The following is a 16,376-nucleotide window of genomic DNA, read 5'->3' on the forward strand; positions in this document are numbered from 1 at the left end:
AGGGTTGTGTAGTATCTGCTATTTTGATTTTCTGCATATTTCTGTCATTATAATACTTATAAAGAATTCTACATTTAAAACTTGTGCTAGAAAATGGCTTTATGTTAATAGCAAATGGGTTGTGGTTATGGATTTGTCGGCTTGCCTAGGAATGTGATAGGCGCCATCACGACAGGTATTTGGGGTCATGACAATGTGTTATTGACTTATATGCCATAATTGTTACTTGTCATTTAGTTATTCTTGTATAATATCGTTTGTCCCTTCCATGACTCCATGCTTATTTGATACTTGTCTCTACTTGCTTTACTCTCATATCTAAATTGTCATGTCTTACTTACCTTATAGATTTGTAATATTTGTTGTCTTCTATAGTATGGTTTTACTTGTATGAGTTTAATTGATAGATACCGATGAGTTGGTAAAGTTGAGACATTCGATGTCACGACCCAAAACCCACTATAGGTCGTGATGGCTCCCAACATCGCCGTTAGGCAAGCCAACGGTGAACTACCAACTTAATTATTCATTTTATTATTTTTGAAATCATAAACCTTATTAGATAGGGAAATCAATGCATTAAAAATCGTAGACACGTACAACCTAAATGAAATATAAAGTAAAAGTGTATCAATGGCAGGCAAAACCATAAACAAATTCTAGAATATCTCAAAACCCGATGTCACAAGTGCATGAGCATCTACTAAAAAGTACAATAACAATACAACATCTGTCTGAAATACAACATAGACAGAATAAAGTAAATAATTATGATGGAGACTCTATGTGTAGCGAATCTTAGCATGGAATGCATCTTACCATAAAGTCGCCTCAGCAGCTACACCTACGCGCCCAAATGACCACCAAATGAACCTGTCAGATCCTGCACATTTAGTGCAGAAGTGCAGTATGAGTACGTAAATCAACACGTACCCAGTATGTATCTAGTCTAACCCTAAAGAGGTAGTGATAAGGAGATGACATTGATACTTACTAGTGGTCCAGTAGATCAAATGTAATAAAGTATAAAAGTATGAAACATGGTAAATAAATAATGAGAATAGATATAGGAAAATAGTACGGTCTACAGTTGAACAATGAACACAAAGTCCTCAACTATCAGATACCTCCTCAAATGGAATACGTAATGGTCAATACTAAACCAACAGTCACATTTCAAGTCAGGAAACTCATGAGTATGCGAAATCCTGATTAAGTATTCCGCACGATTTTACCGAGGCAAGCAGCCCGATCCCATAAAAGTATTTTATAGAACTGCCGACACAAATGACACGATCCCATAAGAGTGTTTCATAGAACTGCCGAGGAAAATGGCCCGATCCCATTAGAGTGGTTCATAAAATTATCGAGGTGAACGACCATATCCCATAAGAATATGTTACTCTGCCAAGGAAAATAGCCCGATCCATAAGAGTGTTTCATATTGTTGAGGAAAACAACCCGATCAACATAAAAATATGTTACTTAGATAAGGCGAACGACACGATCCCATAAGAGTATGTTAAATGATACCGCAAAGGCGAACGACCCGATCCCATAAAAGTGTATCACATTATACCACCGAGGAGAACGACCCCATCCCATAAGAGTGTATTACATGATATCGTCGAGGCAAATGGCCTGATCGCATAAGAATATATTACATGATACCGCCAACGCGAACAGCCCGATCCCATAAGAGTATTGCTGATGCATACAGCTCGATCCTATTAGAATATAAAACTTTTAAAGGTCACTGACCACACTCACGAATATATGTGTGAGTTATAAAATTCAAGAAAAACTATCGGATGAATACACACACGCGGAAGAAATCCGCAAAGGAAAGTACAATTTCCACAGCTAATCAAGTAGCTCCTCAAGTATCTAAAATAGCAAGTCTGATACTCTACGCGAGTATAGTCTCATATGTAGAGAACCATTGGGCCCATCTGAGAATCTGAGGATTGGGAATAATTTTTGCATTTATCTGGATCATCTTTGGGAAGGCCTTCATATCCATCTCTATCAGAAATTTTGTATGAATCAGGAAAAAATTGAATTTCTTGATTCCATTCTTCACTGCAAGAATTTCCTTGAAAGTGGAGTGATAATATTTTTCCGCATCTTTGAACTTTCCGCTTGCAAATCTACATATTTTTCTCTGGCCATCTTTTATTTCAAATAGAACAACATTCTAGTATTCATTGTTGGCATCAGCTTGCAGTATTTTCTTACCTTTTGAAGGGATGTAGAGGGATTTGACATCATTATATATCTACTTTATTTCCCAGACTATTTCATCTTGTTCCTTTCCCCATGGCGGAGCATTTTTCTTGAGCATCTTTGTGAGCAGAGAAATGTATGTAGAGATATTTGGAATAAATCTCTTACATAATTTACTACACCCAAGAATTGTAGGATCTTCTTTGTTGTGAGGCTGGTATCAGGAAATTTGAGTAGCTCCTGACATATATGTGGTCCTGGACTGTATACACCTTGGACAAAATGCATTCCGAGAAAATCAATCTCCTTTTGAGCAAGAACCATCTTTTTTGCTCAAAGAATGATCACGTAATGTGTTACCAATGCCTCAAATTGATGAAGCAAGATGATATGTTCCTCCAATATATTACTAAATAACAGGATGTCATCAATGTAAACTAAAGAGGTATGGAGGATGGGCTGGAAGATTTTTATCATGGCTTTTTTTTGAAAAAGGAGGGGGCAGTTTTTAATCTGAAGGGAATGACTTTCTATTGGAAGTGATGATTGGGGATGCAAAATCCTGTTTTGGCTCATTCTTCGGGATGGATTCCCAATTGCCAAAATGTAGATTTAAAATCAAACTTGGAAAAATATTTGGCCTTTGCTAAGTGAGAGAAAAGAGAGTTTATTTGGGATATGGAATTTATTATCTTGGAGGAAATAGTTAAGTGACTGGTAGTTAATAACTAACCCGAGTTTTCCTCTTGTTTGTCCAGCTCTTTTGTTGACATAAAATGTTATGCTTGCCCATTGTGAATCTGATGGCTCTATTAGATCAAATTCCAAGAGTTTTTCATCTTCTTTCTTTGCAAGCTAAAGATTATATGGATTCATGCATGAATGACTGGCTTTTGTTGGATTGATATTTTTATTCTTCTTGAAATGGAGCTTGATAAAAAACTCTTCATTCTTTCATAATGGGATTTTCCCTTTTTTCATAAAATCCTTGTGGGATTCAACACATGAATGCTCAATAAGATTTTGTTCAATCTCCTTGATTTGTTCGCCATTGGTGATTTGGAATAGCCTTGGAATTTCATAATAAGATTTGAATTGCTTCTTAAAGGTTAACCCGTTAGCCCTTATCTGGAGTTGATCATTTAGTTGTCTGAAAATGTCGAATCCAACAATAAGATATTTTCTTGGTACACTGAATCCTATCAGCTTGGTTCTGTACTTCAATATTGGAAAGAACTCAATTGTGACCGGGTGCTTTGTAATGACGGTGGTAGTCCGGATTCCATTTGAAGCAGTGTTGAAATCCTTAAAGTAAGGAACCCATTGTTCTTCAGGGAGAATAGCAGGATTCATGAGTGAACAAACAACTCAAGTGTCAATGAAAGCAATGACTCGAGTTGGTTTATCCTATTTGGATGGATAAACCTTGAGTTCCACTTGAGGGATTACTATGAGAGCGTTAATCTCTTCCTGGGCTTTAGTTGTTGGTTCTGAATTTTTGTAGTGGTCATCATTATGATCTTCGTATATGTCAATAGAGAATAAGGTTTCTTCAGTGGGTTCATCATCCATAGAGAATATGGACTTGAGTTCCTCTTTTTTCCGAGATGTATGCCAGTGTAATATTCAATCTCTTCGAGGAGTTTGACCAATTTCCTTGATTGGGGACAATTTCTTGCGAAATGTCTGATCTTGTGGCAAATAAAGCATCTGTTCTTTTCTGAAAATTTCCTAGCCTCCTTTGTCTGAAATATTTTGTGCGCCTCTTGGACCATGATTTCCCATCTAGAGTTCTTGGCCATCTGAACCTTCTGAATCCTCTCCGTCACCTAGATGTGTGGCAGGAACATCCTGATTCGGTAATCAGATCAGATTTGCGGCATGCTTTGTCAAGTGTTGGAATGTGTTAGATAATTTGTTTTAGGGCAGATCGCTTCATACAAATGTCATCCAATGTGACGAAAATAGCTTGCCTGATGTAGTCGACTTGTGAGATTGATATTGACTGAAACGTTTCTTCAATGATGGTCATGGTTCGTCTTGCCAACAACTTTGGAAGGGAAGAGACAAAGGCTTGCTTCACGTTGATGTCTCTGTCGATCTCGAAGTATATCTTCACTATTTTTTAAAAATGCTTGTCAATGTCATTTCTGTCGAATGACACACACTTCATCTCGAATTTTTGTCTCCTCATCTTTTCTTATCTTTGGACAGTATCTCCACAAAAAACTTAATGTAGGATTCTAATTTTGAAGGAAAAGTCCTAGGAAGGAAGAAAGGTATTTTTGTTTTGAATCCCATGTAAGTTCCACCAATATCTGAGGATTCTTGAGAACCATGAAGTGAGTTCTGACAGGATGATATACTTTTCTCGTTCCACCAGATTTTTGGTAACCATCCAAGTATAGAAGTCTTGGATCCTTTGAGACCATTTTAAAACCTTGATGTCATCTAAGGTGAAAGTGTAGAAGCCAGTTCCAATTGGTTTTGATGCCATGGGCTCATATCTTCTTTATGGGATTGGTTCATATGTCATGCCTTCTTGATACGCATCTACTTCATAAAAAATTGGGTCTCTTGGCTGTTTAAAATATTGGGGGATTGTCTTCTTCGGAAGAGTTCATTGTGGATTCATTGCCTGATTGAGAGCTATCTTCCATTGTATCCTCGTCTGATGAATTTAGTGATTCCGACCATGTGGTATCTCCTTCTGACATGTTTTTAGGTTGGGTGACATAGAGGTTTGGAACCTTATGATCAGAAATCATCAGGTTTTTGGGGTTGGACCCTTTTGAACTTTCTCCATGATCTCGCCTTTTTTGGTTTGTTTTTGGGCCGCAAGAGCATATTTCCTTTCCTAAACCATTTTTGCAATATCAAAATCATGTTCTTGCTTTAAGGGTTGGGTGAAAGAAATAGGATTTTGTGAGGTAGTAGGAAAAGTAGAAAAGGTGTAGTCCAATTTAAGTAGGGAATATGCTTGTGGCGACATAGGGAAGAAGGTAGGTTTTGAAGGGAAAATTGGGGTCTTTTGTGACACAAAGTGGTCATTTCTCAAAAGTTAAATTTGTTTTCCGATGGAAATCGTCTCATTTTGTTGTTGTTGGAAAATTAGAAAAGTGAAGTTCCTAGCAGACAAATCTCATATTGTAAATTTGCCAACCTTAGTTCCAAGGCTTTGATTAGTCCCGCATGGTGAGGCGATGTCTGCTCCACCTTTTCCTCAATTGTTTCCACTTTGCTCGTCATTTTGTTTTGTGTATGGGCCACGTTCTTTATGTGTTGCCAATGTTTTTCAGCACTTTGTTTTGACAGTTGGAATTTGCTCATTTCCAGCTCATTTTGGCCTCGATATCACTAATTGGGGGGTTTTTCTCCAGTAGCTAGCACTATATTTTTCTTGGGAATTTTTAGAGCATGGCTTATACCCTCTTTTTCAAAAGATTGAAGTGAAGGAAAATCTTGGGTATGACTGAGCTTGAAGGGCTTAACATGAATATTTGTGGTTTTGTGGGCTTTGGGGTTTTTTGAGTTGGTAAAGTTTTAGGTTCAGGTGGATTTTTGGATTCTGAGGTATGAGTTGATGGTAGTTTGGGTTTGGGTGTTATTTCACTATCTTCCCAGCTTTGAGTGAATTTTTCTGGTAATTTAGGCCATTCCTGGGGTTTGTAATTGACAAGAAATTCGTATTTATCCGAACGACTTAGTAAGCCAATTGAAGGATCTTTATTTTCATATTTGGCTTGAAATTGCTTTTCACTAGTTTTCCCTTTTTTCTTGGATTTTGGTTTGGTATTGTTGAGGCCAAATCTTTCCAAAAGATACTGGTGGTATTCATCATATTCTCCAATTGGATCTTCCAAACAGTCTTGGCAGTCGCAACCAATATCCCAAGGGCAGTGTCCGGTAAAGGGGCATTTGAACCACCAAAATCTTCTGCCCTCTTTGTCGAAATGTTGACACCAGTCATGTTCTTCCATGATAGTTTGTATATTCCAGAAGGGTTCACTTTCAGGGTTAGGGTCTGTATCTTTGGATTTGATCACTTGGAAAGAAAAGATGGTTTTATTGGATTTTTTGAGATGGGAATGGTCAAAGCTTATGGAAATGATTTTGTCATTTCTTTTAGTAAAAGTGGGCTCACCAGATTGCAGAGATTCCTCAGGTTCCCTTAGCTTTTCATAATTTGTGATCCAGGAATCAGGAAGAATTTTATTGAGCTCATTTCTGGGAGTTTGTCTGGGTATTTGGGTGCACATGGTATTTCCTTTGGTAGCATCAATATTCAAGAGTAAAGCATTTTCTCCTCCAAGAAGGAAGAGATCCATGGCATGATTTTGGACCCGCCACACCATTTGGTGATGAAGAGTGGCTTGGATAGCATCTTTGGCTTGTGGGGCTCCCTAGATTTGGATTTGGATTTTTAATGCTTTGATTAGGTATGGGTCATGAAGAGACATGTTAAAATTTGGAAAGATAGTTATGAAGACATTCCCATCATTCAAGGTAACTTTTGCAGTACCCAAATTTGCATGTTGGTACTCATAGTATCTTGTATCTATAAGAGAGAGTCGAGCAACAATGGGTTGACCTTTTCTTCCCTGATATGTTAAAGCAATTCGGATAGCACCAAAATGGATATGGGTAAATCCATGATTTCTCCATTATCTATAAAAATCATCTGAGATTTGAAGGGTGATAAATTGTTCTTCTCGAGTGGCAAGACTAGGATGTTGGTCAAGTTTTGAGGCAGCAACATATTCTTTGACTCATTTTGGTCTTTGTTAGACTAGGTAATGAATTTGGGTCTATGGTGCAAATTATGTTTTTGCAAAAGCTGAGCAAGGGTTTATGAGGGGTAGTTCAGTGGAGGTTACTTTCTGTTCGTCAGGTAGGATATCTACTTCATAGATGTAATCATATTTTTTGGAAAAAGTTTTATATAGAGTAGGGGACATATTCAACTTTGCAAAGGAAGAGGATGATGGAAACAACTCAGACATATTTAGTAAATTGTTCCTCTAGCCAAAAGAATGGGCTAGCTCTGATACCACAGTATAAAGAATTGAGCAAGAGACTCCAAGAAAGCAAACTAAATCATAGATACGAAAGTTTCCCTACATCACCACCCGGTATGATATTGAATAGAAATATCATAGTAGGTAGAGGTGCACCCGTTCTGAGTTTCGGGCATTCCCTCACCATATGACGGGTATCACCACACTCAAAGCAGGACGCAGCTGATGAAACTCACTCGGGCTTGGTTGACTAGACTGACCATTGAAAGCACCCTATGCTGAAGGTACACTAGACAGTGGCGGTGCATAATGAGCAACCTGAGGCCTAAGAGTAGCGCGAGTACCACTATAAGTTGGAAGTGTTGAATGAACTGGACGGCTCATATAGCCTCTACCATGAAGGGCTATAACTAGAGAACGAGCACCATTATATCCGCCAGAATCTCGAGGCCTCATGGCCTCCATATCCTCCTCTCCCAGCCTCGCATACCCTCTAATCTCCATGCGATATTACCACCTGCTGGTATGGAGTGTCTATCTCCAACTCTCAAGCTATGCTAAATCTAATACCATAGTTGAGCCCCTCGATAAATCGACAAACTCGCTCTATAATTGTGGAAACAAAGGTAGGTGCATGTCTGGACAACTCACTGAATCTGACAGCATACTCTAGCACAGTCATAGGACCCTGGCATAGCTGTTCAAACTTTGGGCGCCATGCATCTCGAAAACTCTGGGGAACAAACTCTCTCAAGAATATCTCTGAAAACTGAGCCCATGTGATTGAAGCTGCCTCGGCTGGCTTACCCTCCTCATAAGACTACTACCACTAGTATGCCAGTTCCGACAGCTAAAAAGTAGTGAAAGCAACCCTGCTCGTCTCCACTCTACCCATACGGTGGAACTTCTACAAAAAACCCTATGCATCCTCTGTAGCTAGGCCGCTGAAAGTAGGAGGATGTTACTTCTTGTACCTCTCAAGTCGGAGTTGCTCTCCTCAGATATTGCTGCCCTAACCTTAGGCTGAACTGGGACGACCGGATGCACTAGTATAGCCTCTAGGCCCTGATCAATATGGAATCGCTGATCTGGGTATGAGTTGTGGGAGTATGAGCTTCTCCCCCAGCCTGAGATGTGGCGGGTGCAAGTGTAATCAACCCCACCTGAGCTAGAGTACCAAACATGCTCAAGAATTGTATGAGGGTCTCCTGAATTGCAGGGGTGGAAACATACACCTCAAGTTCCTGCCCCACAACTGGAGCAACTGATGGCTCCTCTGTTGCAGCTTGGGCAGGTGCTCTAGCTACTCAACGTTCCCTTCCTCGACCTCTGCTCCGCCCCCTCCCCAGCCTCTTGCAGCTCTAGTAGGGGGCGTGTGTGTCTAATCGTTGAATTTAGCAGTGCATGTCCTCACCATCTGTAAAAGGACAGAAAGACAATGATTCATAATTTCGAAGTCACTAAATTCACACGATAAGGAGTCAAAGAAGTGAAGTTTCCTAACGATTCCGTAGCCTCTCGGAGATAAGTATAGATGTCTCCGTACCGATCCGCAAGACTCTACTAAACCTGCTTATGACTCGTAACACCTATGAACCTAGAGCTCTGATACCAACTTGTCACGACCCCAATCTCCCTCTGTAGGATGTTGTAATGGCACCTAATCTCTAACACTAGGTAAGCCTAACATATATGAAGAATTTAACGGAAACAATAATAAAACTTCCAATTTAAACCAATAGCTATCATAGAAAGGACTCCGCAATCCAACTGAACCTAACTCCCTAAATCTTGTAATACCGAGTCACAAGCTTTACACGAGTATACTTAACATCCCATAATTTATGAAAAGGAGAACGAAATAGAAACTAGATAGAGGGTGACTCCGAGACCTGCAAATGCCGGTAGGTATACCTTGAAGTCTATGATCCAAGCCCGACTCACGGATGCCTAGGCTAGTATGAAGTACTTGGATCTGCACAAAAAGATGTGCAGAAGTGTAGTATGAGTACGCCACAATGGTACCCAGTAAGTATCAAGCCTAACCTCGATAGAGTTATGATGAGGTCAGGTCAAGAAACCTACTGGAATAAATAAACAAAATGAACAAGTATAGTGTAGTATGATAATGAAAACAAGGAAATGATATAAGGAAGAAATATAACAAGAATACCTACACTGAGACTAAGGTAATTAAGACATCATGGAAGAAACACATAATAAGAATGCCAAGGAACTGATGCAAATAAAACACAAGTGATATAACTGAAAGGTATCAACCAGAATCACTACTGAGGTACCGCCTCGTAGTCTCATTTCACAATTCAAATTACAATCTTTCCTTATACACTACGGGAGCCTTGAATTTTCCCGAAATAGCTACCCGCGTCTTAGCCCACCTTATCACACCGCGTGGATTCAAGTAATTCCCCTACTAGCAACACGCATATCAAGCTCACCTTATCTCACTGCATACATTTTAACCCCAATCCATATACCAACGCATGCATATTCATATCACAACACATCACAAATCGCGCCTCAAATGCTCAATACTACAACTTTCTAAAGAAGTCAACAATAATAGTATTTTCACAATAAATAGCCCATGGCTAAACCACAATATGTACAAGAGTCTTAACAATAGCAACCAAAAATGAATAACTCAACAAGAATGGTATTTCAACAAATTTACAATTTTGCCTCAATGTGAATCACGACCTTTATAACTTCAACACCATAATTCAACAATAAGATCTTCCAAGAAATAACAAATTCAAGTAAAGGAACTATGTCAAGTAAATCACGTAAGGATAGGTTAACGATTATGAAGATAACATGTTATGACAATTTAATTAAAGGCATGAAAGAATCTACGTAGCTCAAGCCGGTGAATTACCACATTTAGCCTGTGTACCCACTCGTCACCTTGCGTACACAGTTTTCATATACCACAATTAACACAAAACAACACCAATCCTAAGGGGTAATTCCCCACACAAAGTTAGGCAATGCACTTACTTAAAAACACGCTAACTCAATCCACTACTAAGCCTTTTCCACGATTATCCAACTCCGAACGACTCGAATCTAGCCAAAATAGCATTATGCCATAAACACAAACCATAAAAAATTATTCCGAATAATAAAGGTGCAATCTTTAAAGAATATCAAAAATTCAACTTAAAAAGTCAACCCCGTACTTGCATCTCGGAACCCGGCCAAACGTATGAAATCCCAACACTCATTCGATAATGAGTCCAACCAAACTAGAATTATTCAAATATGAACTCAAATTGCCAAAATTTGGTCTATCAAGTTTCAAAAAAATTTCCCAAATTTTCCAACTCAAAACACTAATTAAATTACAAAAACACGACGGATTCATGTACAATAGCCAAATCCGAGTTAGAATCACTTACCCCGATGAATTCATTGAAAATCCCTCTAAAAATCCCCAAAAACCGAGCTCTCTAGGGAAAAAAGATGAAGAATGAAACAAAACCCTTGTTTTTGAAATTTAACACTGCTACCCAGTTATCCTATCTCACGATCGCAGACAAAAGACTCGCGATAGTGGAGAACAAATCTCCTCAGCTCAAAAAAAGACAATATGCTATCGTATGACTATAGTCATGAACGCGATGGCAGGAGCTGCCAAGGTTACACGATTGCGGACAACACCACGTGAAAGTGAAAGAACAACGCAAGCCTCAGCACCGACTCGCCTTCTTTATATGCGAATACGTTCATATCCATGCAGTCACGATGCACAAGCTCCCAAACCTTCGCGATCAAACCATCCCAGCAGTCCCTAAGGATTCTACGTGATCATAGGAGAACCTTCGCGAACGCATAGAAGGAAACTAGAACAGAAAAACCAGCAGTCCTAGTTCAAGAGCAAATGGTCTGAACTCAATCCGAAACACGTTCGGGCCCTCCGGGACCCCGTCCAAACATACCAACAAGTCCTAAAACATGATACAAACTCGCTCGAAGCCTCAAATCATATTAAGCAATACTAAAACCACAAATTGTACATCGATTCAAGCCTAATGAACTCATGAATCCCTAACTCCTAAATTAATGTTGAAACATAACAAACAAACCCCAATTGACCTCAAATTTCGCACACAAGTCAAAATTGACATAACTGACCTATTCCAACTTTTGAATCCAAAATCTGGACCCGATATCAATAAATTCAACTCCCGGTCAAACTTCTCAACCTTCCAAACCTTCAACTTTTCAACTTTCGCCAATTCAAGCCAAAAAGACCTACGGACCTCCAAATCAATATTCGAACATCCTCCCACGTTCAAAATTACCATACGGAACTATTGAAATCGTCAAAACTCCTTTCTGAAGTTGTCTACACAATATTCAAATTCTGGTCAACTCTTTCAACTTAAACTTTCAACTTTTGGATTAAGTGTCTCATTTTTCACTCTGAAACTCGCCCGAACGAAAACCAAACATCCCGGCAAGTCACATAACCATAATAGAATATAGAGGAGGAAATAAATAGGAGAATGGGACTAAAATACTCCAAATGACCAGCCGAGTCAATACAATGTCTTTACTCTATTTTGACATAACATTAATTCTATTTTATTCTTAATCGCAAGCATTTGTTACAATTTCATTTGGGCTTTACATTGATTTTATCTGCATTTAAATGTTATGTTGGGCCTTGTCACTAATGTTTGCCTTTCTATTTTGCACATGTGATCAAAATGGGCCTGTTGAGTTCTCAAGAACTCAGGTTCAAGTTCTAGCCTCACGTCTGAAGTCATTGAAGTTGTTGCTACTATTCGTTTTCCATTGGGCCTGACATTCTTTAGGCCCAAACCATGAGTCCAATTCCCTTTGTTTTATCGCTTTTATATAAATTTGTTGTTGTTTCTATGTATATATAACACTGATAATATTGAGAGAATGATTTTCTCTTGTATCATTTTTTAATTATTTTAGAAACTTAGGCAAGTTGAAAAATCATAAGTAATATCAAAAGGAATGGCAATCTCTTCAATCAGTTAAATAACTTCAACTTATTTAATTATTTCTATTATACAATTTTCACTTTCATCTCTACTAACCGTTTTTTCATGAATTTTTGAAGTTCAAAACAGATTTGAAAAGTCGACAATCATCTTTCTTTAAAAGCCAGAATTGGGCAGATAATTTCAAAGTCGAGTTATCTACAAAACAAATGAACACAATTGCGATCAAAGAACTTCAAACGATGTTCTTCTAAACTTGGATGCAGAATATGGAAGAGTTTTCAAGGTATATCTAAACCCATTTCTCCAATAACTCTTATTTCACTACAGCTACAGAAATAGCCATTTTGTTTCACAAGTAAAAAGTATTTTTAAACCTAGCCATACTTATAAAGTTTACAAATAAAGCCTTATAGTCCTACTTTCAAAAGTTCTTTCAATCACGTAAATATGAACACTTTTCAAGGCTTTTACAAATGAAAACTACACTCTCCTTTCAAAATTGCATACATCATTTTCAAGTGATAAGTTTTAGTCATGACATAGAGTAAGCTACATATTTTTAAGCACTAACCAGTAGAATATAGACATTTAATTTCCTAAACCTAGTCTAAGTCCTATGGTGCTACCTTAGGTATATTCTAGGAGGTGCGTAACACCTTCCCCTTAGAAGAACAAGAACCCTTACCCAAATTTCACTGGTTAGCAGACCAATAAATAATAATTTAATAATTGAATAGGTATCGTAGTATACCTATAAATATTATATGGCGACTCTTTTTCATCATCAATAGGGACACTACTAGTTCAATCTTACTTTGACTCGTGCAAAATATGGTGCAACAACAATGTCCTACTCTGGAGTGTGATTAGATGAGGTTTGGGCTCCCTCTCCAGCCTGAGAAGTGTCTACGACCGCAAGAATTATCTGTACATGTGTTAAACCTCAAAATAACTCAAAATTTGGACCATGGTTTCCTTAAGCACTAGAATAGCAATAAAACCTTGGGAACTTGTGTTGGACCGATTGGAACAACCTGATCTACCACTGGAGCTAGGTGGCTCCTCAGAAGCATCTATTGTACGTGCACGAGTAATTGCGGGTGCTCCACCTCTTAGGGGTGCTGCCATACATACCTTGGTCTGAGATCCAGCCCTACCTGAGCCCTGCCTCCTCTAGATCCGGCCTAGGGTATTGGCTTCTGCTTAACCGTTACGGATGCATGTGGCCTCACCTTCTATAAGAGAATAGAAGAGTAAGGTTCAAACACTAAGATAAAACAAGGGACGCACAATAAGGAAAGAAAGAAGGAAATTTTCCTAAATCCCTGTCACACCTCCTTTTTACCCGCCCGTGAGGGATATAAGGGAGTTTTTCCAATTAAAGTGACATTAATCGAAATGGGATTAATTAATTTATTTTTTAGAGTCGCCACTTGGAATAGTTTATTATCGTGTCCCAAGTCACCGGTTTATTATAAAATCCCCAGTCGAGGAAATTTTCGACTTTATTTAAAAGTCTGCGAACCAGAAATTCTAAGTAAGGAATTTTGTTAACCTGGGAGAAGGTGTTAGGCATTTCCGAGTTCCGTGGTTCTAGCACGGTCGCTTAAACTATTAATAATTGGCTTATTATCTGATTTACTACACATTTTAAACCTATTGTGCATTTTTAACTTTATAACCGCCTTTTAATTATTTTATGGAATTATTCTGGAACAAGTTACGATTGTTGTACACTTGTTTGTGTGATACACATTGCGAATTATGTCACGGGAACCGTACCCACGATCTACAATATGTCTAATTTATTAAAGTTATTAGAAGGTGTGGCCAGGTCACATAAATGTACCTCCGGATTTGGAAATTAGGTATCACAGCTAAGTCATGGGAACCATACCCGTAGCTATGATGATTTTATTATAAACGCGCCTAAAGCAAACTACGAGTGTTTAAAAAGGTGTCTTTCCATACTAAGTTAATATTAATGTGAGGGCCATAGGTTATGGCTTTTATTTGTGTATGGCACACCGCAATTTATTTTTGAAAGAAAAGATTTGTATTTTTGTAAGGCAAACTAAAGATGCTCCTACTTTAATCTAATTTAAAATTAGGTATCACAACCACGTCACAGGAATTGTGCCCGTAGTTGTATTAATTTAATTGCGTGCATAAAGCAAACTACAGTGTTTCAAATTTGTGATTCATAGCCAATTTGGGATTGTTGTGAATGCTCTGACTTATGGACTTGACTTATTTGGGAAGAAAAACATACTAATACTACGGAGAAAAGACAAATCTAGGATGCATTACTGCATGGAGTATGAATTTTTCAACACATTTTGAAAGGAAGAAAAAAAAGCCATGTTAATTAGTTAGGTTTGTTCGTGTTCCACTTGATTTCCACATCAATTTTATTTTTTATTTTTTTATTTTTACAACAAAAAAGTTCAAAGAACTTTGCCACACATGCCTAAGATAAATATATTTAATTAACAATGCTACAAAATATATATTATAACATGAAGCAACATTTCAAATGGTAATCACCAAATATACAAGTATTTAGACGTCTCTGTGAGTGAAGAAAGCACATGTTCCTTTTAATTCAGATGCCAAAAAAAAAAACGAACATCTCGAGGTATCCTGGGAACAGAAATTGGAATAACTGACATGAACAGATCTTTTCAACATATATACTGGGACAGCCTCAAGCAGCAAAGTTAAAATCAAGTAGGCTCCTTATTCATATGTAAACTCAAAGCAATTAAATACTAATATTCCCACCAATCAAATATCAAATCAGTGATCATAGAGTCATATCGAACTATAATCCGACATGTCCAAACCAAGCAGATTCATAAATTTATATGCTTGTCCAAAGTGAAGCAACAGATTTAACAAAATGACATGGAAAAACTGGAGCCAAATCAAATCAGTATTTTATGCATTCAAAACTAGCAACAATCAGAAAATTAGAAGTGTACCTACCTTGTATTTTAAAAGAAACGAAGGAAAAGCGAAACGAAGCTCAACAGCAATTTCCCGTCCACAACAAACAACAATCGCAGCAAGACAACTCCAATTAGAGCTTCGATAACTTGGATCCTAAATAAGATACGGGCATCGAGAGAAGAGTTCCAATCAAGGGCAGCCACAATAGCTCGAGCTACATCGCTTGCTATACCATTTTCCTCTATCTTTTTTAGCTGTTAATTAATGCTTCAATAGATTCTTGAAGTTGTACATTATTCACCTTTGAAAAGGGTTTTAAAAGGAAGAAAGAAAAAATTGGAAAGAGGGTTTTAAGCAAATATGTCAGTTATTTGCACTCTGCGATGGTGGACAGAGTGGGGATAGAGGAAAGGTGCTTCATCTTTTTTGGGCTATAATTTGTGTGTCGTGTGGAGAAAATGAAGAAGAAGAAAGAGAGGTCTAATCTTTTTTGTGGAAACAACGCTGAGGGGGTGGATCCGATTTATCAGGTCTAGCCTAGGTTTCAATTAAAAGGGGGAGGAGTTGGGTCAGGCGGGTCGGGTTGGGAGATTGGGCTGGCAGAATTTGGGTATTATATTTGGGCTAGTTAGACTTTGGCCCAATATACCAAGACTAAATCAAATTCTTTGCCTATTTTCCTTTCTCTTTGTTTTTCTTTTTTTTTTCTTTTCTTTAATTTAAAATTCTAATTAAATTAATTAAAATTCTAAATCAATCTATTTTTGTAGAAATTAAAATTCATTATTTATTTTTAACATTAAAACGACTAATTAACTTAAAACTAAATAAAAATGCTAATTTTAAAGGCTAAAATCTAAATATGTAAAAAATGACCATTTTTTGTGATTTTTTGCTTAATAAAATTTATTCCTACATGCATTTGAACCTAAGATGGCCTGAAATTAAAATGTAACAATTTTTATGATTTTTCTATGATTTTAAAATATTAAAAAAATACATGAAATGCAACTAAATAAAGAAAAACTCCTAAAAATCAATTAAAATTATTTTTGGTATATTTTAGGAGTTATTTTAATGTAGGGCAAAAATTAGGTGCTCATAGTTGTCCCTCTTTGCTTAGAAACATGAAGAGTTTTTGAGCAAAGATAAAGTGAGCAATTACGAGCAATTT

General features: G+C 37.6%; 1 protein-coding gene across 5 annotated transcripts; it reads right to left on the bottom strand.

Moving 5' to 3' along the window:
• Positions 1-634: 634 nt before the first annotated feature.
• On the bottom strand, positions 635-15,712 carry LOC107797629 (uncharacterized). 5 transcript variants are annotated; one of them, XM_075256390.1, is made up of 4 exons: positions 15,239-15,712; positions 13,002-13,485; positions 9,159-9,219; positions 635-8,661 (listed from the first exon to the last, which is right to left on the bottom strand). In XM_075256390.1, exon 4 carries the CDS (start codon positions 6,579-6,581, stop codon positions 5,649-5,651), a length of 933 nt encoding a protein of 310 aa, XP_075112491.1. In that variant the 5' UTR covers positions 6,582-8,661; positions 9,159-9,219; positions 13,002-13,485; positions 15,239-15,712; the 3' UTR covers positions 635-5,648. The 5 variants fall into 5 exon arrangements, with proteins under 5 accessions (XP_075112491.1, XP_075112492.1, XP_016476016.2 ...); XM_075256391.1 differs by having other exon boundaries at positions 9,137-9,219; XM_016620530.2 differs by lacking the exon at positions 13,002-13,485.
• Positions 15,713-16,376: the final 664 nt, after the last annotated feature.

This window comes from Nicotiana tabacum, chromosome 6, assembly GCF_000715075.1.
Source record: "Nicotiana tabacum cultivar K326 chromosome 6, ASM71507v2, whole genome shotgun sequence".
Lineage (NCBI taxonomy): Eukaryota > Viridiplantae > Streptophyta > Magnoliopsida > Solanales > Solanaceae > Nicotiana > Nicotiana tabacum.